General features: G+C 41.9%; 1 protein-coding gene across 2 annotated transcripts in view; it reads left to right on the top strand.

Moving 5' to 3' along the window:
• LOC126284412 (serine/threonine-protein kinase BRSK2) overlaps positions 1 to 24733 on the top strand; it is a 1848446-nt gene that overhangs the window by 1735870 nt on the left and 87843 nt on the right. For both annotated transcript variants that reach the window (XM_049983324.1, XM_049983325.1), the window contains one exon: positions 13028 to 13299. In XM_049983324.1, the coding sequence (XP_049839281.1) occupies positions 13028 to 13299 (272 nt within the window). The remainder of the gene's footprint in view (positions 1 to 13027; positions 13300 to 24733) is intronic.

Raw genomic sequence — 24733 nt, 5'->3', positions numbered from 1 at the left:
CCCCTTCTTTGACCTTTCTCAATGTACTCCGTTAAACCTGTCTGGTAAGGATCCCACACTGTGCAGCAGTACTCCAAAAGAAGGTGGACAAGCATAGTGCAGGCAGTCTCTCTAGCAGATCTGTTGCATCTTCTAAGTGTTGTGCATGTAGAACACAGTCTTTGGTTCACCTTCCCCACAACATTCTCTATGTGTTCTTTTCAGTTTAAGTTGTTTGTAATTATAATTCCTAGTTATTTAGTTGAATTTACAGCCTCATATTTGACTGATTTATCATGGAACTGAAGTTTAATGGATTCCCTTTAGCACTTATGTGGATGACCTCACACTTTTGATTATTTAGTGTCAACTGCTAATTTTCACACCATAAACATATCTTTTTCTAAATCGTTTTGCAATTGGTTTTGATCATGTGATGACGTTACTAGAAGGTAAATGACAGGTTTATCTGCGAACAACCTAAGGCAACTTCTCAGATTGCCCCCTAAATCATTTTTAAATATAATCACACAATGGAAAATCCAGGATGGAATGTAACAATATTATGAGAAGGAAAGTTGCTACTCACCATATAGTGGAGATGTTTAGTTGCAGATAGGTACAACAAAAAGACACTCACAATTAAAGCTTTCAGCCACTCACCTTCATCAACAATAGACACACATATGCACATGCAAAGACACTCATGCAAACGCAACCCACACACAACTGCAGTCTCAGACAACTGAAATCACACTCCGAGCAGCAGCACCAATGCATGATGGGAGTGGCGACTGGGTGGGGGTAAGGAGGAGACTGGGGTGGGGAAGGGGAGGGATAGTATGGTGGGAGTGACGGACAGTGAAGTTCTGCAGGTTAGATGAAACGCAGTGGTGAGGGGGGGGAGGCAGAATAGCAGAAAAGGAGAGAGATAAAAAGATTGGGTGTTGTGGTGGAATGACGGCTGTGTGGTGCTGGAACGGGAACAGGGAAGGGCCTGGATGGGTGAGGACAGTGACTAGGGAAGGTTGAGGCCAGAAGGGTTAGGGGAACATAGGATGTACTGCAGGGAAGGTTCCCACCTGTTCAATTCAGAAAAACTGTTGTTGGTGGGGAGGATAGCTGTCATTCCACTACCACACCCAGTCTTTTTATTTCTCTCCTTTTCCATTACTTCCCCCCCCCCCTCCGTCCCCACCCCACCCTGCCTGCTGTTTAACCTGCAGCACTTCACAGTCTGCCACCCCTACCATACTGTCCATCCTCCTCCCCGCCCCAGCCTCCTCCTTACTCCCCAACCCAGTCGCCAATCCCATCATTCACTGGTGCTGCTGCTCACAGTGTAGTTTCAGTTGCCTAAGACTGCAGTCATGTGTGTGAGTTGCATTATAACCATCCGGTATTATAAGCATCTTACAATGAAGTCCATGATAAAATTGAGCTTCTGTAAAAGATTGCTAATATTTGGGGTCTTGCATTCATTTAAATTTGACATGCTACTTCATTGTTTCTACAACAGTGTTCTGACCTGTTTTGCACATCATGGGTGATCAGTTCCATTTTTCATCAATTTATTTGGTATAAAACTTTCAATTTCTGTTGATGCTATTTCTTTGATTTTATACCACATTTGGTCTACACTTACATTGTTAATGTGGAAGGAGTGGAGATTGTCTTTTGGGGTAAGTAGAAAGGTCAAACCTGTAACATGTGGATATGGTATTACTAGTGTCCTCCTTGAATAGTCAAGTCATTTAAATATCTGGGCATAATGTCAGAAAGTGATATGAGATGGGAAAAGCAGGGGAAGCGATTGGTCGATTTCACTTTATTGGGAGAATTTTAGGAAAGAGTGCTTCACACATAAAGGAGACCAAATATGGAGTGCTGGTGCAACCTATGCTTGAGTAGTACTTGAGTGTTTGGGATCTGTGTCAGGACAGATTCAAGGAAGACATAAAAGCAGTTCAGGGGTGGGTTGCTAGATTTGTTACTGGTAGGTGCAAACAACACTTAAGTGTTACAGAGATACTTCAGGAACATAAATGGGAATCTCTGGAGGAAAGGCAATGTTCTTTTCAAGAAACACTATTGAAAAAATTTAGGGAACCGTCATTTGAAGCTGACAGCCCAACAATTCTACTGACACCAACATACATTGTGATGTATAAGGACCATGAAGATAAGATATGAGAAATTCAGGCTCATATGGAGGCATATAGACAGTCACTTCTCCCTCACTCTATTGGTGACAGGAACAGGAAAGGAAATGGCTTGTAGTGGTGCAGTGTACACTTCGCCATGCACTATATGGTGGCTTGCAGAGTACCTAAGTACATGTAGCTGTAGAACACATCAAGTGAATTTTTATATTCTTTTTTGAATAGATATAGTTTTTGTATATTTTTGGTGGATTTGGGAGTTATGGTATACAATCTCACTATGACAACCCTGTGTTCATTAATCCCTGCATCCAGTTAGATGCTCATTATTAATGTAAGATCAAGTGGGCTCCTGAACTAATTGCTCCAAATAGTTTTTGGAGTATATGTTTAGCACAATTTCAGATGATGTTTTATGTGTTCCTCCGGATTTAAACATGTTTTTTTCACCAACACATCTCCGGCTTTAGCCATCTTTCTGTACTATTAACAATTTGAGTTTCAGTACTTTATATTAGTACTTGGAGCTCTGATACTTTCCCAACACAGCTATTATTAGAAACATGGATGTTGGAATTACCATTTATTGCAAGAACTGTCACTAGATCCTAGTCTGTGGCTGCTCCAGAAGTGGTCAACATTCTTGTTGACTATCTCAAGATAATGCTGAAAAATTGTGGGATGCTTCTGACCCCAAACAGCAGTCAGTTATATCTGTACATACCAAAAGGCATGTTAATAGCAAGTATGTTTTTAGATTCTTCTCCAATTGAGATTGCATTAATTGTTGCTTTTAATTTCATGCATATGTGAATAATTCCTTTTGGTTTATTTACTGATACCACTGGAGTGGCCTTTAACTGAAGAATAGTGTATCTATGACTTACATTTTGTGCATGATGTCAAGTTTGTATTTAACTGCATCCCACATGGTAAATGGTACAGGATGTGCCTGCAAGAAGCACAGTTGGGAGGATTGCTTGAAGCATACCCCATAGTCCAAAAAGTTTTGAGACTGGATTAATAAAAATTAGAGAAACACTAAGGTGGTGGTTATAATGCCCCAGGTATTCTACATAGTCTATCCCCCCTCCCTCCTTCTAAGTACAAAACACTGAATGTTCATACACAGCCAAGTGAAACTGTCAGAAAATTCCATCATTGGTTTGTTGTTCACCTCATGCACCACATTGGCTTGAATAACAACAGTGTAGTGAAAATGATAGATTCTCCATATAGAGGAGACATTGAGTCACAGATAGACACAATGAAAAGACTGCTATACCTTTAAATTTTCAGACAAGAGACCTTCTTCAGGAATAGAAAACATGCATAAGCACGCACGCACGCACACACACACACACACTTGATCACTGTTTCTTACTGTTGTAGGCAGCCTAACAATGCACCTAACAATGCTAGCAATCTGACATTGGTCGTCGGCTAAGGAGAAGGCATCAGGTGGGAAGGGTGAGGGATAGCATCGCAGGGGTAAGGGAAGGTACAGAGCTGATTGTGGGAGTGTCCAGGGATAAGATAGGTATCAGGTAGCGCTACTTGGTCCAAGCAGGTGGTTTATGTTTGGAGAGGGGGAAAGGGGAGTGGGCAAGGAGAGAAGTAGAGAAAGAGAAGAAGAGTAGTGAGTGGTTGGTGGAGTAAAAGGTTGTGTACTGCTGGACTGGGAGCAGGGATAGGAAAACAGTTGTTGGGAGGAAGGATCCAAGCTGTGAAGAAGGCACTGAAGTGAAGCACATTTAGTTGGACAACTTGTTCAGTAATTGGGTGGTCCAGCTGCCTTTTGGCCACAGTTTTGCAGCGGGCATTCATGGAGCCACATAGCATGTTAGTTGTCATGTCCACTCAGAAAATAACACAGTAGTTGCAGCTTAGTTTGTAGATCACATGGTTGCTTTCACAGGTGACCCTGCCTTTGATGGGATAGGATACGCCTGTTACTGAACTGGAGACATTGATAGTGAAGGGATGTATGGGATAGGTCTGGCATATAGATCTGTTGCAGGGGTATGAGCCATGATCTAGGGATGAAGGGATGAGAGCAGGGTGGAGTAAGGATGGATAAGAATATTATGTAGGGTTGGTGGGCAGTGGAATACCACTGTGGGAGGAGTGAGAATGATAGTGGGTCTGATATCCTCTTTTCAGGGCACGACAATAGTCAGGTGCTCCAGTCAATGCTCTTTTGTGACCAGATGGTGGGCATGTGGAAGGTGGTAGGAAACTGGAGAGACAAGGCATGGGAGATCTGTTTCTGTACAAGGTTGGGAGGGTAATTTCAGTCTTGCTGGCCTCAGTGATGCCTTAGCTTATTTGGACAGGGACTACTTGTCACTAAAAATGTGACAGCCATGAATGACTGGGCTATAGGGACTTCCCGGTATGTAATGGGTGGCAGCTAAGAGGAGGTATTGTTCGTGGTTTGTAGGTTTGATATGGACAAAGGAATTGATGCAGGTATCCTTGAGGTGTAGGTCATCATTAAGGAAAATGACTTGTAACTTGGGGAGGACAAGATGAAGCCAACTTATGCTTAAGACAACGTACTCATGGTCCATATAAAGGAATCCTTGCTAACCAAAAAGAACCCTGAACCCCTCACCTGATTTACATTCACCGATGACGTCTTCATGGTGTTTACTGAGAGTTAGGATATTCCTCCAGAACCTTAACACCGTCTCTCCCCATTTGCTTCAACTAGTCCTCCTCGGCCCAACAAGCCACCTTCCTTGATGTTGACCTATATATCAAGAATTGGTATCTCCATCCACATCAAACCTACCAGTCAAAAATAATACTTTTGCTTTGACAGCTGTCGCCTATTTCATGCCAAGAGACCCTTCCACATGACCTAGCCATCCATGGCCATATCTGTCCTTCTGCAAATATGCCAAGGGTCTCAATGAGGCCTACATTGAGCAAAATTTCTTTCCTAATTTAATACTGAAACAGATCTCCTGTGCCTTGTCTCCCCAGTCACCTACCATTTCTCACATACCCACCACCTGGCCGCAAAGGAGCACTCCTCCCATGACTCAGTAGCACCCAGGACTGGAACAACTGAATCACATTCTCCACCAGGGTTTTGAGTACCTCTGCTCATAAGGAATAACCAACCCACTATCCTTCTATTCTTCCTACAATGTTATTCTGCCACCCAAAAAATCAATGCAATATATTTTTCCATCCCTACTCCAACCCAGCTCCAAACCCCTTGCCTAATGCCTCATGTTCCTGCAATAGAGCCAGGTGCAAGACCTGTCCCATACTTCATCCCACCACCAAATGCTACAGTCCCATAACAGGCAGCTCCTATCCTATCAAAGGCAGATAATCTGTGAAAGCAGCTATGTGATCTACAAACTAAGCTGCAACACTATGTTGCTTTCTGTGTGGGTATGGCAGCTAACAAGATGTCTCTGCATGAATGGCCACTGACAAACTGGTCAAAGTACAACTGGACAAACCAGTTGCTGAACATGCTGGCCAGTGCATGCTTCATTTTCAGTGCCTCACTTCACACATGCATCATCTGCATCCTTTCTGTCGACAATGCCTTTTTAGAAATGCACAAGTGCAAAATCTCCTCACAATATATCTTACATTCTCATAGCCTCCCTGGTCTCAACCTTCGCTAGATCCTGTCTACTATCTACCTATCATCTTCTCTGCTCACACTCCAGCACTAAAAAGCCTCATATTCTGCCAACACACTCACAAGTGTTTTTCTCCTTCTCTACTTCTCTTCTTTCCCACTCTCTTCTACTGCTTCCAAAATCCAAACCTCCTAGCTGCACCTAGCAGCCCTAGCCTATCTCCATCACATCTCATCCTTGAATGTTTCTGGAAGAAGCAATACATAGCAATCTTTTCATTGTGCCTGTCTGTGAGGCGTGTCTCCTGCATGTGAAAGAAGCAATCTATATTTTTCATAATATTGTTGTTATTCCATCCTGGTCTTTACGAGAGAGTTCTAAAAAGTAATGCCTCTGGAATTTCCATGTGAAAACCCTTAAAGCCTTTTATATAAAACAAATGTTATTAACATTCTACATCTGTATTCTTCTTGTCTACATATTTGCAGCCATGTGCTCTAAATTGTAGCATGTTGGTGTATGAGAAATCAAGTTTATAACTAAAGAAAATGGTTGATTCACACATGGAGTGCCCTCTCCTTCAGCACAACAATGCCAGGCCATGTATGAGCAGTGTGACAATTGCATCAATCCAATGCCTTGGGTTTGCTGTCACTGATCATCCTCCATACAGTCCCAACTTGGCCCTACCTAATTTTCATCTGTTTCCAAAACTTAAAAACGCTTTTGAGGACTTCACTTTGACAGTAATTAAGTGATGCAAGCAGAGGTGAGACTGTTGCTCCATCAATGAAGTCAAACATTCGACAGTGATGGTATCAATAAACTGGTCTCTCATTTGGAGAAATGTGTTTTCTTTGTCAGGGTGTTTATGTTGAGAAATAAATACACAGATATCAAAATAAAGTTGTAGAAAGTTATTAAAATTTGTTTTATTTAAAAAAACCTTAAGAATTTTCACATTAAAAATTCAGAGGCATAACTTTTCAGCACACCCTTTTACATTGGTTTGAATGTAAGTTATGTTGTCAAGGCACTGACCCTTCTTGTGAATTTCTGCACTTCATCATTTTATTGTAGGTTCACAAACTTCTGCAGTTTGTCATTCTGCAGTATGTTTATATTGATAACACCAAGCCTTGTTACTTTTGATAATTTTTCAAGAAAAGAATTGTCCATATTTTGCATTTCAATCTAATTACAGCAGGCTACCATGCATAATCGCTGTTTTTTTAGAGTCAAGGTACGCAAGATAAACTCTGCACATGCATTTCTTTTCTTCAAAACATTCTGGAGAGAATCTTGTACAATGAAAAGTTCGTTGCTACATTGCAGTTTGTACACCACAGTGAAGAAACACTATGGCTGCATGTCCACAACACTGCCTGCTCACAACCAACTGGTGAAACATACATCTGTTGTTTGCAGCTGTTAGTTCAAGCTGCCACCGTAGTTACTGTGTTGAAATCACTTATATCCCCAGAGTAAAATCAGTCTCCAGACATTTAGGACAGTGTATGCATTTGGAAATTTTTCACACAAACCAAATGTGGTTTGAAAAATTGCTTACATTCGACACTCAGAGTATGATGTGGCAGTAGACACTATAGATACATTGCCATCAGTTTGAAATTGATATGAGCACATCTAAGCAACATATGTTAGGCGCTACAGATGACCTAACTATTAAAAATATTACTTTGCACAACAGTTTCTTGTAACCTACTTTAATTATGGGTTTGCTCCTTAGTGTGATTCATTGACCACTGTATGATACAACTTGTCTTTTGAGCTCATTGGAATCATAGGATGTCAATGAGTTGGTAAATGTACCACGTAATTGGTGACATTTCTGCATCTGTTTCCAGTTGGCACTTGATTGCTTGTCCATTGATTCTAAGCTAGATAATCAGTCTGGTTGGTGCTCCATTCATTGGCTTATCAGTCTTTATGATGTGGTACTGTCTGTTGCACAATGACGGTATTGACTGCCTCTTGCTCATATACACTGACAAGATTGCTTGAGCTGTGACAGGCATCAAGGTGCACAGTGTAATGTGAACACTGTTTACAGTCATTTTTCACATAGTGACAGGGAAGTGCTTTACTTTACATGTAATAATAAGACAGTGCTGAGAAGCAGAAGTGACATCTGCATTATAATGTACTAAAAGTGGGAATAGTAGACCTAGAATGAAACTTAGCCTGAAAATCAATTATAATAATGCCAAAAGTAATGTACAATGAACATGTTAAAAAGAAAAAAATCCTAATTAAAACTGGGTCAAAGAAACAAAGTGAAAGTCCTAATTATGACTATAAAAATAATGAAGTGGAGATAGGCCTAACATTTATCCAGGAAAACATATGTTAAAAGGAGCTGAATTCAAAGAGTTAATAAATGACCCAATCAGTGGCCCAATGTAAGGTGTGCAGGTGAGTTACTTCTGTATCAGTGGATCAATGGCTGATGAGATGAAGATAATGGAGCTTTCAGTAACGCTGCTTCATCTAAAACATTACTTTCAGCTTTGTTGCATGTTTCTAGATTTTTTTTTCATTATTTAGAAATGGAAACCAGGGTCATTTTTAGTGAATTGCTTTTGTTTTGTCCTAATATCAACTTAAAATTGCTTATTTTCACATGACTGCATTCTTTAGACTATTTGAAATTATTCTCACTGTTTTCTGGACAGAAAATGCCTGTTCGTTATAAGAGGATGGCATAAGATAATTTACTGAAAATGGTTTCCTTCAGTAGTTACAAAATTTACCCACTTATTGAGTAACAGATGGATTCTGCAATTAAAAAATGAGGTTCTTTTAACGTGATCCACTAATTGGCCCAGTCTTTGAGATCATTAAAAGATGTGAAGAGGTTGTCAAAAGGCCATGCTGCATGAACTGAAACAAATGGTAATCAGGATGGATAATGTCTGGTGAATATAGTGGGTGGGGGAAGACCCCATCGAAGTCCTTTCAAAGTTTCCTGCAATCAGTTTGCAACATGTGGTTTGGCATTGTCATGCAGCAAATTGACCTTGTGATGTTTCTGAGCATATTGCAGGGGGGGGGGGGGGGTCATTGTCTTCAAGTGAACAATTCAAATTGAATAACTGTGCTTTCACCATCTGACCTAGTTGCAGCAGCCCCACACTGACCAGGATGCATTTTGTCACTCATCTCAGAACCAATCTTTGCATTTTGTTTCCAACAGACCATGTTCTTCAAGCATTCAGTGGCAAACAATGACATTCCGCAGCAGATATTGTGAGATGAAAGCGGAAGAGTAACACTTTCTGCAAATGTTGTATTGTAAGAACAAAACCCAAAATCTTCAAATTACTAAATAGGTATGTTCTTTTCACTTCACACACAGATCTTAAAGCCTAATGTTTCTACTGTTAACCTGGTCTTACATCACAGCCCACTGCACTGCACTAGTACAACTACTACCCTTTGTCGACAGAATGAATTAATTTGAACTCCCAGTCATACAAAAAATTCTGCTGTGTGAATTGTTAAAGCTATGGGGTATGTCTTGAACTGTATAGTGTACTTAATCATTATAACAGAAGAAATTGCAGGATGATAATAAGAAACAAAATTAGGGAAGACAGTCACCTACTAGGAGATGAATTATAAGTAACATGTAGACCCATTTGATGATTTTACTGACATTTTGCCAGCACAAGTGGCTGGCACTGTCAAAGCTTCACCCTTCATTGCCGGTAGTGAACTGGAGCCAAGCTTGTGGCTGCAGACTATATGTACCTCGCACGCCAATGTCTGAGGGCTTCTCCGCAGTCATTTCTGGTGCGATTCTCCTCTTGCTACCTGTGACAGTCATTTGCTGCAGTATGGGAGGCCAGGATCTGTTTACCTTAAGGCTTTCTTCCTTCTTGTTGAAGCTTTTCATGTGTTTTTGTATTTCTACAGCTTCGCTGAACAAGCGGGTGTGATAGTGCTTCTCTACAGCCAGAACTTCCGTTTTGCTGAATTTTATTATGTGGTCGGTCTCACCAGTGTGTGCTCTACCATGGCCAATTTCTCCACCTGCCATGTCACTTATGTTCTTTGATCCTGGTGTTGATTGATCGTCCAGTCAAATGGTTCAAGTGGCTCGGAGCACTATGGGACTTAACTTCTAAGGTCATCAGTCCCCTAGAACTAAGAACTACTTAAATCTAACTAACCTAAGGACATCACACACATCCATGCCCGAGGCAGGATTCGAACCTGCGACCATAGCGGTCGCACGGTTCCAGACTGCAGCGCCTAGAATCACTCGGCCACACCGCCCAGCAATCGTCCAGTCACTCCGACACAAACTTTTCCACAAGTGCATGGTATACAGTATATTCCCTACGTTGCAAGTGTGTCCTTTTTCTCATTTTCTGATCTAAGACACTCTTTGATCTTCCTTGTCAATTTGAAAATCGTCTTTACACCAGGTTTGCGCAATATACGGCCTATTTTGTCGATTGCTCTGGGAATGTATGGCAAAAAGACAATAACCGAGATTTCTTTTTCTGATTCCCTACTCTGTGTGTTTGGCTCTGTTACACTTCTAGTATAATTTGTGGAGTACCCATTGCTCCTCAGAACAGTTTCCAGGTGTTGCATTTCGCGCTTGAGTTGCTGCAGCTCACATATTCATCCTGCTCGCATTATGAGCAAATTAATTATGCCTCTTTTCTGGCTTGGGTGGTGGTTTGATAGTTTGTGCAGGTATTAGTCTGTGTGTTTTGGTTTTTGGTACACGCTGTGTCCCAGACTTTCGCCTTCCCTTGTGACCAGCACATCTACAAATGGCAGTTTTTTGTCCTTTTTTACTTCCATGGTAAATTTTATGTTGGCATGGAAGCTGTTCAAGTGTCTTAGGAAATCACTGAGCTTTCTTTCACCATGACTCCACACAATGAAAGTATCATTGATATATCTGTACCACACCTTAGGTTATCATGTCACCAAGTCCAGTGCCTGTGCTTCGAAATGTTCCATGAAGAAATTGGCCGCTACTGGGCTAAGAGGACTACCCATGACGATGCCTTCCAGCTGTTTGTAGAAATTGCCATTCCACATGAAATAGCTCCTAGTGAGATGTGCATGAAAGAGCTTTGAGATGTCTTGTGAGAAAATGGAACCAATGAGCTCCAGAGCTTCATTGAGTGGCACTTTTGTAGACAGAGCAACAACATCAAAGCTGACCAGGATGTCATTTGGTGCAAGTTTCTATTTCTTAAGCTTCTCAATAAAATGTCCTGAGTCCTTTATGTATATGTTGGTCTTCCTCACATGAGGCTGGAGCAGAGAGGCCAAGTATTTTGCCAGTTTATATGTCGGTGAGGAGTGCTAACAATCGGTCTTAGTGGAACGTTGTTCTTATGTATTTTAGGTAATCTGGTGGCCAACTTCTTCATGGAACATTTTGAAGCACAGGCACTAGACTTGGCGACTTGCAAATCTAAGGTGTGGTAGAGATATGTCAATGATACTTTTGTTGTGTGGAGCTATGGTGAAAAACAGCTCGTTGGCTTCTTAAGACACTTGAACAGCTTCCATGTCAACATAAAATTTACCTTGGAAGTAGAAAAGGACAAAAAACTGCCATTTGTAGATGTGCTGGTCACAAGGGATGACAAAAATCTGGGACACAGCGTGTATCGAAAACTGACACACACGAACCAATACCTGCACAAACTATCAAACCACCACCTGAGCCAGAAAACAGGCATGATTAATACGCTCGTAACACAAGCAGGATGAATATGTGAGCTGCAGCACCTCAGGCGCGAAATGCAACCCCTGGAAACTGTTCTGAGAAGCAATGGGTACTCCACAAATTAAATTAGAAGTGTAACAGAGCCAAACACTTGGCAAAGTAAGGAATCAGGAAAAGAAATTTCAGGTATGTCCTTTCTGCCATACATTCCCAGACTGATGGACAAAATCGGCTGTATATTGCTCAAAAATTGTGTAAAGATGATTTTCAAACTGACAAGGAAGATCAAAGAGTGTCTTAGACCGGCAAAGGAGAAAAGGGACCCACTTGCAACATAAGGAATATACTGTATACCATGCACATGTGGAAAATTTTATGTCGGAATGACTGGAAAATCAATCAACGCCAGGATCAAAGAACACAAGCGACATTGCAGGTTGGGGCAGGTGGATTATTGGCCATGGCAGAGCACACACTGGTTAGACTGACCATATAATGAAATTTACCAAAATGGAAGTTCTAGCTGTAGAGAAGCACTATCACACCCACTTGTTCAGAGAAGCTGTAGAAATACAAAAACACATGAACAGCTTCAACAAGAAGGAAGAAAGCCTTAAGGTAAACAGATCCTGGCTTCCCATACTGCAGCGAATGACTGCCGCAGGTAGCAAGAGGAGAATCACATCAGAAATGACTGCAGAGAAGCCCTCGGATGTTGGCGCGGCAGGTACATGTAGTCTGTGGCCGCAAGCTTGGTTCCAATTCACTACCGGCAGTGGAGGGTGAAACTTTGACAATGTCAACCTCTCATGCTGGTGAAATGTAAGTACAATAATCGTATGAACCTCGGCCATAGAAGCCAAGACAGAAGCCAATAGGCAGTTTGTCAACAAGTGGCCACAAAAGCCTTAACAATTTAGTATGATTAACTTTCAAAACCTTTGGTGTTTAGTTTGCAAATGAAAGAAGAAAAAATGAAGAATAAGTAGGACTTTTAATGAAATTGGTTTTGAAATCACAGTCTAGTCATGAACAACTAAACAAGACAATGAATGAGGGCAATCAAAGCAAACGTGGTAAACATAAGCTAATTTTAAGCAATTACCCTTTAAATATTTTCTGAAGGTCAGAATTGTTTTATCCTTTGGGCCATTTTATTTTCTGGAACAAGATGAATTTTTCCTCCAAGATTATGAGCGTACATTGTGTTGGATATCATATGTACATAATTTTGTGGTGACTTGACTTGTAAGCATTTTGTTTGTTTGTTTGTGCACATGTCCCACACCAGAGTGCATTATCCTGTTGCAGCAATACATACACAGTTGCTATTTTATTTAAAAACCAAATATGAGTAACTATTATTGATACATATCCAATTACAGATTACAACACACAATAAAAAATTTACTTTCATATCTGATACCAATATTATATGAGTCAAAATGATCCACATAAACTAACAGCTCTATTTTGAAAATACTCAATTATTTATAGTTAATGAAAAGTGTTGCATCAATAACCATACTGAAAAGAGAACTTTCTGCCAGCTCTGGATCTACCAGGCACCACAGCAGGCGATCACCAGCAAGTGTTCATTCAACTAGCAACCACCAGGTGACCTCACCAGTCACAACACTACATGCAGGCCTCAATAATGCATCACCTGGCAACCTATCTCCTGGCCCACAGAGGGCAGCATCTGCACACCATCACCATCATCACCATTACCGGCCTGTTGGTTTAGCTCCACCATCACCCCATCATCAGAGAGCCAATAGCAGTGGTGGGACGCCAGAAATCAATACAGATGCTTCAGCTGGTAAGTCATGCCTTTTCTTCAGTATTCAACAGTGAGGACAAATGGTGTAAATTATTTGTAGTAATGGCTGACCTCATGGAACATGTTTCTCTATTTATATGTAGTGTAATGATATTCAACCACGTAACTTTATTGAAATACACATAGCTCAAGTAATATATTCATATTACTAACATTTTGCACTGTTTGGAATATTAAATGGCTTTAAGTCATGGATTAAGTCTATACTGGAGTATCAAAAATTCAGGATGCTAATGTGCTGATATTTTATGCCATGGAACAATAAGGGTGCCTCTCCTACTACTCAGAAATTTCTGACATCAGTAAAAAAAAAAAAAAAAAAAAAAAAAAAATAGTTATTCATTTCTGAGTTTTCTTCAGTCAACTGACATTGAATACACCAGATGCAAATAAAATCAGCCAAAAATCTAATACACCTTGTCTTTAACATCGGCCTTCTGACTGCTGACTGGTGTGATGTGACCTGCCACAGTTTTCTCTCCTGCACCAGTCTCTATACCAAAGTAGCACGTACACCCTATGTTCTCCATTATCTGTTGGGTGTATTCCAATCTCTGTTTCCCCCTATAACTTTTCTGTCTGCTGCTCTCAAATGTGGCATTCAACTATACTGAATAAAGTATGTTGGACACCTTACTTGGGTAGATGGGTTAGAGAACTTGGAAAGAAAAATGTATATGTTGAAGTAAAATGTAGTGGGAATTAGTGAAGTGTAGTGGCAGGAAGAAAATGATTTCTAGATATGTGGATATAGGATTATCAACACAAAACCAAATAGGGGTAATGAGAATAGATCTAATAAAGAATAAGAAAATAAGAATACCAGTGAAAGTCAATGGTGTGTACAAAACTTAAGGATGAAAATAACTTTTGCATGATGTGTCACTGTCAAGTAATATAACTTGATGGAACTTTGACCATATATAAAAAGAACTCCTACAGTATAGTACAGAAAGTAAGTGAAAAAATATACAATGAACCTTTCATTCAAAGGCAATAACTACTTTGAAGCCACTGCGATTTATGATGGTCCCCTGGACATTACAAAAGGTGGGACATAGTTCTTAATAGGCTGTGTGACTACCTCAGACAGTGATGCATGCTCTCCAACATGCTCCCTTGTTGACCAAAAGGTTGGTAACGAGTGACTGAAGGTCAGTATGCCCAAGCAACATTATGCCTCCCCACACCATAACAGCGGGACCACCACAACAATCCTGTTTGACAATTTTCTGTGTTCATTATACATTCTCACCTCTTACAATATGAGGGTATGTCCAGAATCACTGCTCGGCCTGAACCTGCTCTCATCCAAGGAAAACGTTCAATCCCACTCCTTGTTGGTCCAGTCCTTATGCTCCTGGCACACTGCAAATGGTGCTGCCGCTGTGTAGGTGTCAACAGAACACAATGTACTGGTTGTCCAATAGAGAGACCACTCCCATACAGTTGCCTTGTCAATGTGGAGCATGAGATTGGTGTCCGATTGAATCTCACTACAATTGCACTCGCTGTTTGATGTGACTGCCATCTTGTCTATTGCACAATGTAGCCACCATCTGCTGCTGTTATTGGCCATGGTTGACTACTTCCTCACCTTGTTTGTGGTTGGGAATGCTCCCCATGCAAGTGAACAACAATGTGAGCAGTACCAAATTCCTGGGCTACACTCATCAAACTTAGTCAATCTTCCCATTTTCCAATGATTCTTCCATGTGTGAATCCAATCTTTGTCTCTGGGCATGTTTTAATGAAGAACACCACCACAGGGCACAGTAATTGCTCACTGATTCATACACAGTGGCATTTCTCATTCCTTCAACTGTCTTGTGTTGTGGGACCAATCCTATCTGGTGCTACAGACATGCTGGTCTCATACCAGATGTCATCTGACTTTGCGTTCATGACTGGGAGACTGCTGACAACATGCTCCCAAACATTTTATTCATATCCACCACATGGTGTGTTACTTTATCTAGCTCATCCTTAACTTTTGCAGAACAATGCACTATTACCAGAATAGTTAGTGTATTACCATAGCCAAGATAGAACCACAGCCAAGATTCCAACAGTGGAAAAATATATACATGTGTCAGTCCTGCAAGTGATTAACATATTGAAAGAATATGTGAGGAGATAAAATGAGTTATTCAGACTGGTAAGGAAGAAGAATAGTCCATTGTGATGGAGGACTATAATGCAATAGTAAAAAAAAAAAGTGTAGGAGAATGTGGCCTTGGGGAAAGGAATGGAAGAGGAAGCTGCCTGGTAGAATTTCACATGGACCACAAATTAAACATTGCAAACACTGGGTTTGATGCTCATAATAGAAGATTATCTATGTGGAAGAGACCTGGAGATGCCAGAATGTTTCAAATAGCTATTGCAGTGATAAGGCAGAGATTTTGAAACCAGATTTTAAGCTGTAAGATAAGACCTGGCTAAATTGATAGAATCAGTAACTGAAAGAGAGCACTGAGCAGCAATTGACTTACACAGGGGAAAGTTAAACAATAGAAGGCAAATTTGTGGCTTCGAGAGATGAGGTAGTGAAGGCAGTGAAGAATCAAATAGGAAAAAAGAAAATTTCTCGTATAAATCCTTGGCTAGCACATGTGGTATTGAATTAACTGTTGAAAGGAGAAAATATAACACTGCATCATATGAAGCAGGTGAAAGGAAATACAAGCTTCCAAAAAAACTGCAAAATCAGAAGGAATGGCTGCAGAGGAAAGCAATGATGTAGAAGCAGGCATGACTATGGAAAAGATAGATGCTGCAGACAGAAAAATTAAATAAACCTTCCGAGAAAAGAGAAATAGCTATAAGAATATCAAGAGCACAGATGGAAAAACAAGTTAAAGAAGCCAGAGAGAAATTTGGAAACAGTATTAAAGTTCATAGAAAAGAAACAAAAATTTAAGTTTTGCCATTGCCCTCATAATACTGTCAGAAACAACAAATAATTTGGAAAATCAGTTGTAAAGAGTGAATTGTGTATTGAAAAAAGGTTATAAGATGAACATCAACAAAATAAGGGTCATAGTGTGCAGTCAAATGAAATCAGAAAATAATGAGGGAATTAGATTAGGAAATGAGACACTAGAAGTAATATAATTTTGTAGAAAAGTTCTGGTAGAATGTAAAGAATTGAGTTGTCAAAGAGCATCCACAAAAAAAGGAAGAAACCTTGCTAGCTTTCAGAGTAATTCTTTTTAGCTCAAAACAGGACCACTTCAAAAGCTAGCAAGTTTTCTTTCTTATTTAGTGTGTGCCTGTCAATGACTCAATGCTTCAGTTTTTTGCTGAATGGTCTTGTAGTAACACGGTTCACATTTTCCGTCGCACTTCCGAGTAGACCGGGAACTGTCTCATAGGCATGCCCGATGTGAACCCACTGGGCACGGCCCGTGCTGCCTGAGTTGTTGTTGTTGTTCCGCTGGCAGAGGTCGCAGCCAAATTCTCGCGTGCCGTCTGGTGAACGGGACTCTATTTGCAGCAACTATCGTCCGTGACGCACCTTGCTGATGTGCGCCTCCCACGATCTTTCTGGTGACTACTGCACTCCTCCTCCTTCAGGGGGTGAAACCTCTGTGATCCACTGTGTCGGAAGGTGGAGCGTTGTGCAGGAGTGATGACCTCCATGTCCATCGGAAGGCTGGAGTCTAGGGGATCTGCCAACCCTCGATCCAGAACCTTCGAATACGGCTGGAAGTGACCCACATGAAGAGGGCCCCGTCATCCCATCACCGGAACCCAGCACAGAACGGGAGACAGGCTGTCGAACTCTGGCTCCGGGTCCATCCCGGGAGGGGCAAGACCCAGTGGCGGGGACGATGGGGAAGGGATGACCACAGGTGAACCAGCCTGATGAGAAACCAGGCCTTTAAGGCGGGCCGGTTCTCACTGGGGCATCGCTAACAATGGCAATTCCGGTGCTGGAGCTACTGGAGGCTGTCAAGGCTGAGAGCCATTGCAGTGTGGCGGAATCACAAGGGGGAGGGGTGGTAGCGTCCCCTGAGGCAATGGGGAAGCCGGTGCCCAAGGGGTCAGAGGGTGGGTGCCCGAACGTGGACGTAGCTGATTTTGGTGACGACGTATCTCCCGGTCCCCACGTCTGCAAGGTATAGAGCCGGCGGCCATTTCGGCGCAGGACCACCGCTGGTATCCAATGTGGATTGCGACCAAACTCACGTGCCCAGACCGACATACCCGGTGGAAAGCCGGGTGCTCCATTTTGCGAAGACTGGCAAGGACCGGGCCGAAGGAGATGCAGCAAAGTCCTATGTTGGAGCCCATGGAGGAGCTCCGTGGGGCTGCATTCTCCCATAGATGTGGTCCAGTATGCCCTCAGGAAAAACATCAACGCCTCCTCCACAGGAAATTCGTGCACATACTTTTCCATCTGTGTCTTAAATGTGTGCACCGTGCACTCGGCTTCCCCAGTCGATTGTGGATGAAAGGTGGGAGAGCAATCGTGCCGAATACCGAAGCGCCTACAAAAATCCTGGAAGGTCTGTGACATAAACTGAGGTCCATTGTCCGAGACCAGGGTGACTGGCAGACCTTCCACAGAAAAGATTTTTGCTAGTGCCTGGATTACAACCTCTGAAGTGGTTGAGGAGCAGCGAACCACATATGGAAATCGGGAATAAGCATCAATGACAATGAGCCAAAAACCATTGAGAAATGGGCCTGCAAAATGGATGTGAACACCTTCCCATACCTGGGTTGCAGGTGGCCATGAAGAGAACGCTCACCTGGGAGATGCCTGTTAGCTCGCACACTGGGAACAGGCGGTCACCAAGTGCTCAATTTCTCTGCCGATACTGGCCCAGTACAAAGGTTTTAGTACGGGAAACACCCCAGTGCCCCTCATGTAATAACGTGAGGACTTCCCTTCGCAAACTTCCAGGAACAACCATGTGAGGAGCTGTATCATCAGTAGCCAGAAGGAGAACTCCTTCCAAAATGGAGAGGCAGTCTCGCAGAACAAAATAATTACGAAGAGGGTCCGAGGCCTGGCCTGAATGAGGTGAACTACTTGCCAGAGAACCGGGTCAGCTGCCTTTTCCCTGGCGACTCTAGAACTAGTGATCGGGAAGCCATCAATCTCTTGGTGGGATGCCACATCCAAATGAAAACACCTAATCTCCTCTCGATCAAACGTAGGATCCAGACTCACCGGAAGACGGGAAAGAGTGTCTGCATTGGCATGCAGTCTGGTAGGGTGAAAATGAATGTCACAATGGTACTTAGAGAGGAACAAGGCCCAGCGCTGTAGTCTGTGGGCCGCCCTATCTGGAATCTGAGAGGCGGGGCCAAATAACGATATTAATGGCTTATGGTCAGTGATTAACTGAAACTTCATGTCATACAAGAAAGGGTTGAAACTTGGTAACAGTGTAGACAATGGACAATGCCTCTTTTTCCACCTTGGATTAATGGGCCTGTGCGGGACTAAGAGTTTTAGACGCAAACGCCAGTGGCTGCTCAGAATCATCTGCGTTGCGATGGGCCAGGACTGCCCCCACCCCATATTGCGAAGCATCTTTAGCCAGGACCAATGGTTTACAGGGGTCAAAAGTAGCCAAACACGGTGCTGATGTGAGGAGGCCTTTCAATGAGGTGAACACTCACTCGCATGCAAGCGACCAATCAAAAGGAACACCTTTGCGCAGAAGGCAGTACAGGGGGTGGGCGATGGTGCAAGCCCTGAGAATGAACCGGTGGTAATAGGCAATCTTGCCTAAAAAAGCTTGTAACTCCTTCAGCGAAGCAGGCCGTGGAAGGTCGACGATACCTTGGACCAAACTTCCTAGCGGCTGGATGCCGTGCCGAGAGATTATGTAGCCCATGTACTCAATGGACGGTTGGAAGAAGTTTGACTTACGCAGGTTGCAACGCAAGCCCATGGACCTGAATTTGAGAAAGAGGGTGTGAAGGTTGTGCAAGTGATCCTTTGTGCTGCGGCCCATGACAATTATATTGTCCAGGTAATTAATAGAATGAGGGATTGTCAATGTGACGTGTTCAAGATAACGCTGGAATATCACCGGGGCACTGGATATTCCGAAGGCCAACCGCTGGTATTGGTAAAGGCCAAATGGGGTGTTGACAACCGCCAGCCGTTTGGAGTCCTCATCAAGAGGTACCTGATGATAAGCCTCCGAAAGATCGATTTTCGAAAAATATTGGCCTCCTGCTACAGCGGAGAACAATTCATCAGCACGAGGCAAAGGATAGGTGTCCACCACCAATTGCGAATTAATGGTGGCCTTGAAATCGCCACAAAGACGTAATTTCCCCGAGGGTTTCCTGACAATAACGAGGGGTGAAGCCCACTCACTAGAAGAAATGGGAAGAACGACCCTTAGAGCTATCAGCCGGTCTAGCTCTTCTTTTACCTGAGGGCGGAGAGCCAAGGGGATCTGCCTCACACATAGAAAAACGTGGCCAGCCAACGCCTTCAATGTTAAGTGAGCTTCAAAGTCTGAAACACGCCCCAGGCGCTCCTCAAAGATATCCGCAAACTCACAGATCAAAGATTCCAATGATTGATAGGGAATTTCTTCGGAGACCAACTGTATGGTGTCAGTGATAGAAAACCCGAAAGCTTGAAAGGCATCCAAGCCAAAAAGCATCACTGACAACAATAAAAGTAATAGGCCGAGTGACTGATTTGTAAGTCACGTCGGTAGTGAATGAACTGTTTACCATAGCCGCATAGACGCCAGTAAACCGGAACCAACGGTGGCAACCCAAGGTCGGAGTAAGTTTGGGCATTCAACAAAGAAACTGCCGCGCCCGTATCTACTTGCAGTTGTAATCGGCGTGACCGAACCGACACCTCAATAAAGAGTTTGTGGGCCAATGCGTCAGGAGCCTGGCCCGATGAAACTTCCTGATTGTCAACGTCCATGTCCTCTGTAACTGCTTCCTTCAATTCTTTCGAGGCTGAGTGGCAAACTTTAGCAATGTGTCCTTTTCTATTACATTTGCAACAAACAGCCCAATGCTGGGGGCACTCTGACCAATTGTGATGTATATAGAATGACGCACAGGATGGTAACAGGGGGCGGTGACCGGAACTCTGTTTACGTACCATGTGGGAGGGGCCGTAATGGCTGGATTGCACCACTCGCACATCATCCACTCGGGACGCAGTGGACACGGCCGCACTGCCCTGAACTGCCGCGATGTCGCACCACGCTTCCAACTGTTGACCAGCGGCGTGAGAGACTTCATACATTTGAGCAATGGACAGGACTTCCTCGAGGGAAGGGTCTTCCAACTGCAGGACAGTAATGAACACAATGCGTCAAAAGACAAGGCCGAGGGTTCCTGCAATGGCACTAGCTCCCGCAAAACTTGATACAGCAAGGGAGATATCCAAGACAAGAAAAGAGCACAACATACCTCTGCATCGGCAACATGAAACGCCTGGAAATACTGCCGAAGGCGATGTTCATACGCGTCCCAATCCTCCACTGTCTCGTCATATGGGGGAAAGGGACGGGGGAACACTGCTGGAGCAGACGGCATGGAGAGCAATGCCAGAAGCACTTGTTTCATGGTGGCCATGAGCTCCGTCTGCTGCTCAACCAAAACCTGCACTAAATCCTCCATGCCGCAGATAAGCTGCAAAACCAGAACAATGACACAACACGTGAAAGAACGACCCTACTCGTCACCATTTGTGTAGTAACACGGTTCACGTTTTCCGTCGCACTTCCGAGTAGACCGGGAACTGTCTCATAGGCATGCCCAATGTGGACTCACTGGGCATGGCCCATGCTACCTGAGTTGTTGTTGTTGTTCCGCTGTCAGAGGTCACGTCCGAATTGTCGCGTGCCCTCTGGTGGACGGGACTGTATTTGCGGCAGCTATCGTTCGTGACGCGCCGTGCTGATGTGCGCCTCCTGCGATCTTTCTGGTGGCTACTGCAGGTCTCCATTGCTTCTAAAATATTTACTAAAAGTAGTGTACGAGTTTTGCTGTTGGGTAGTGGAATAACTGACAATAGCTGAAATAGAAAGGATATAAAATGCAGATTGGCAATGGCAAGAAAAGCATTTCTGAAAATGAAAAATATATTTTAGGAATACTTGACATGATGTCAAGTAGAGATAGATTTATGATAAGTGAATTATTCTTCTAATATTTTTTATTTCAGGATATTGTAGAATTTTTCTTTGCAATGATGATTGGTTTTCATCATATTTTGAGCACCCTGAAATCTGTCAAAACAAATGAAAGATGTGCTGAGTTTTACATAACTAAGGTGAAACACACATATGATAAATATATCAGTTTGTTTGATACCCATTGTAGCTGCATAACAACCCATGTTGTGTGCAGCCTCCATAAGTCAATAATGCACATAAATTATAATTTCAGGAATTATAAAAGAACATGGCAAGCATATCAGGAGGCATCAGCTTACTATACGTGGTACATCAAGATAATGAAGTAACTGAGATAAAACAAAACAGTTATACAGATAAAAGAAATACATGGTTATTTCCATATGGATTATAACTTAGATGGAAAAGAGATGCACACCTTAAGAAAAACTGAAGAAAATGTGTTTCAGATATGCCTGTTGGACACTCTTCCATTCTAGTTTTAGTTATATATACTGACGATAATTTTATTCTGTTATTGTAACTGTTGTAATGAGATTTCTTTATTATTTGTGTACCACATATAAAGGGCTACAGCTCCTAATATACTTGCCAACTCTCCATTATAATTCCTGACATAGTAATTTAGTTTATTAGTGACTTGTGGAAGCTACACACAGCACATAAAACTGTCAGTTTGTTCTGCAGCTACATTCAGTATCATATACAGTATTATGTTTGTCGTATGTGTGTTTCAGATTATTTGTGTAAGTTGAAACATAACATGTCTTTTATTTGTTTTAACAGATCTGAAGACGTTCAGAATATAAATGAAACCATTAATCATCATGTAATGATCAAAGGTACAATACACTGGAATAAAAATGTTATAGAAAAATATCAACATGTAATATATATTTACAAAGACATCCAAATATGTATACTTGTGGTAGTAGTGACACTGATTATTGAATACCATTTATTGAAAGCAGTTGCCTGGCTGGTGGAGGAGGGCAGGGGTAAGGGAGGATGCTCTAGGCAAGGAATAGATAGCAGGGAAACATGAAGCAGATGTTTCCTTGGATGATTCTGTAGCTCCACAGCAACACAAAAGGAGTTCAGAGATGGAAAGGGGGGGGGGGGGGGGTGGAGGAAAGGAAAGGAAGGTAATGCTGAAGAGAGAGAGGGAAGGGAGTGAATAAGGGAGAGGGAGAACAGTGGTAAAAGGGGGAGAGAGGGAGGGATAAAAGGAGAGTGAGAAGGAGGGAGAGAGAGAGAGAGAGAGAGAGAGAGAGAGAGCAAAAGCCAAATCTATAAATGAATCTGTGGTACTGCCATTGGTAGTTGCTTGATACCTTCCCATGCAAACTTACTTATGGGCCATCTGGAGTAACTCTTCCTTTCCAGTCATAGATAACTTTTTTATAGACCAAGATAAGTTTAAGGACATAAATGCTTATCCTGTTGAGAATGGTCTTTCAGATCATAGTGCACAGCTTGTTACAGTACATGACATAGCTCCATGCAGTATAATAAATCAGACTTTCAAAGCAGTGCGTTCAATTAACAATATAAATATTGCAAACTTTAGGGAAAGCCTACAGCAGCTAGACTGGGATGAAGTGTATAAGGAACCCGATGCAAACTTGAAATATAACTTATTTCACAATACATTTTTAAGGGTATTTGAAAATTGTTTTCCCAAGAAAATAGTTAAACATAATTCCAAGAAAACATATAAAAAACCTTGGCTAACTAAAGGAATAAGAATATCTTGCAACCGTAAAAGAGAACTGTATCTAACAGCAAGAGGGAGTACTGACCCCGAAATTGTTCAATATTATAAAAACTATTGTGCGGTACTAAGAAAAGTTATTAAAAAGTCCAGAAGCATGTGTATCATGTCTGAGATCAGTAACTCTGATAATAAAATTAAAGCAATTTGGAATATTATTGAAAGGGAATCAGGGCTACCAAGAGCACAGGAAGACTTTAGTGCAATAAAACTGAATGACAAGTGCACTAACAAACAATCAGAAATTGAAAATATTTTGAATAATCATTTTTTAAATGTTGTGGAGAAAATAGGATCTAGATCTTCACTAGAAGAGGCAAGGCTATTAATAGAAGAGGCCATACCTGCGCAGTTTGAAACAACTGTAATTACACCAACCTCTCCCTCTGAAATCAGTAAAATAATAAACTCACTGAAAAGTAAAAGCTCTTACGGAATTGATGGCATTTCCAGCAAAGTACTTAAAGCTTGTTCCCCACAGATAAGTAGGATTCTCAGCCACGTATGTAATAGCTCTTTGGAGCAGGGTGTTTTCCCTGATAGACTGAAATATGCCATTGTAAAACCATTGCATAAAAAGGGGGATACGTCGGATGTCAACAACTACCGCCCAATCTCTCTTCTGACAGCTCTATCAAAAATTTTTGAGAAAGTAATGTATTCAAGAGTAGCCTCCCATATTTGTAAAAATAAAGTACTAACAAAATGTCAGTTTGGTTTTCAGAAAGGCTTTTCAACAGAAAATGCTATATATGCTTCCACTGATCAAATATTAAATGCTCTGAATAACCGGGCATCACCCATAGGTATTTTTTGTGATCTCACAAAGGCCTTTGATTGTGTAAATCATGGAATTCTTTTAGATAAGCTAAATCATTATGGTTTGAGTGGGGCAGTGCACAAATGGTTTAATTCATACTTAACTGGAAGAATGCAGAAAGTTGAAATAAGTGGTTCGTGTAATGTTAAAACAACAGCTGATTCCTCAAACTGGGGTGCTATCAAGCACGGGGTCCCACAGAGTTCGGTCTTAGGTCCTTTACTGTTCTTGATATACATTAATGACTTACCATTCCACATTGATGAAGATGCAAAGTTAGTTCTTTTTGCTGATGATACAAGTATAGTAATAACATCCAAAAACCAAGAACTAAGTGATGTAATTGTAAATGATGTTTTTCACAAAATTATTAAGTGGTTCTCAGCAAACGGACTCTCTTTAAATTTTGATAAAACACAGTATATACAGTTCTGTACAGTAAATGGCACAACTCCAGTAATAAATATAGAATTTGATCAGAAGTCTGTAGCTAAGGTAGAATTTTCAAAATTTTTAGGTGTGTCCATTGATGAGAGGTTAAACTGGAAGCAAAACATTGATGGTCTGCTGAAACGTCTGAGTTCAGCTACGTATGCTATTAGGGTTATTGCAAATTTTGGTGATAAGAATCTCAGTAAATTAGCTTACTATGCCTACTTTCATTCACTGCTT

The sequence above is a fragment of the Schistocerca gregaria genome, chromosome 8 (assembly GCF_023897955.1).
Source record: "Schistocerca gregaria isolate iqSchGreg1 chromosome 8, iqSchGreg1.2, whole genome shotgun sequence".
Taxonomy (NCBI): Eukaryota; Metazoa; Arthropoda; class Insecta; order Orthoptera; family Acrididae; genus Schistocerca; species Schistocerca gregaria.
This window is presented reverse-complemented; position numbering and strand designations above follow the sequence as displayed.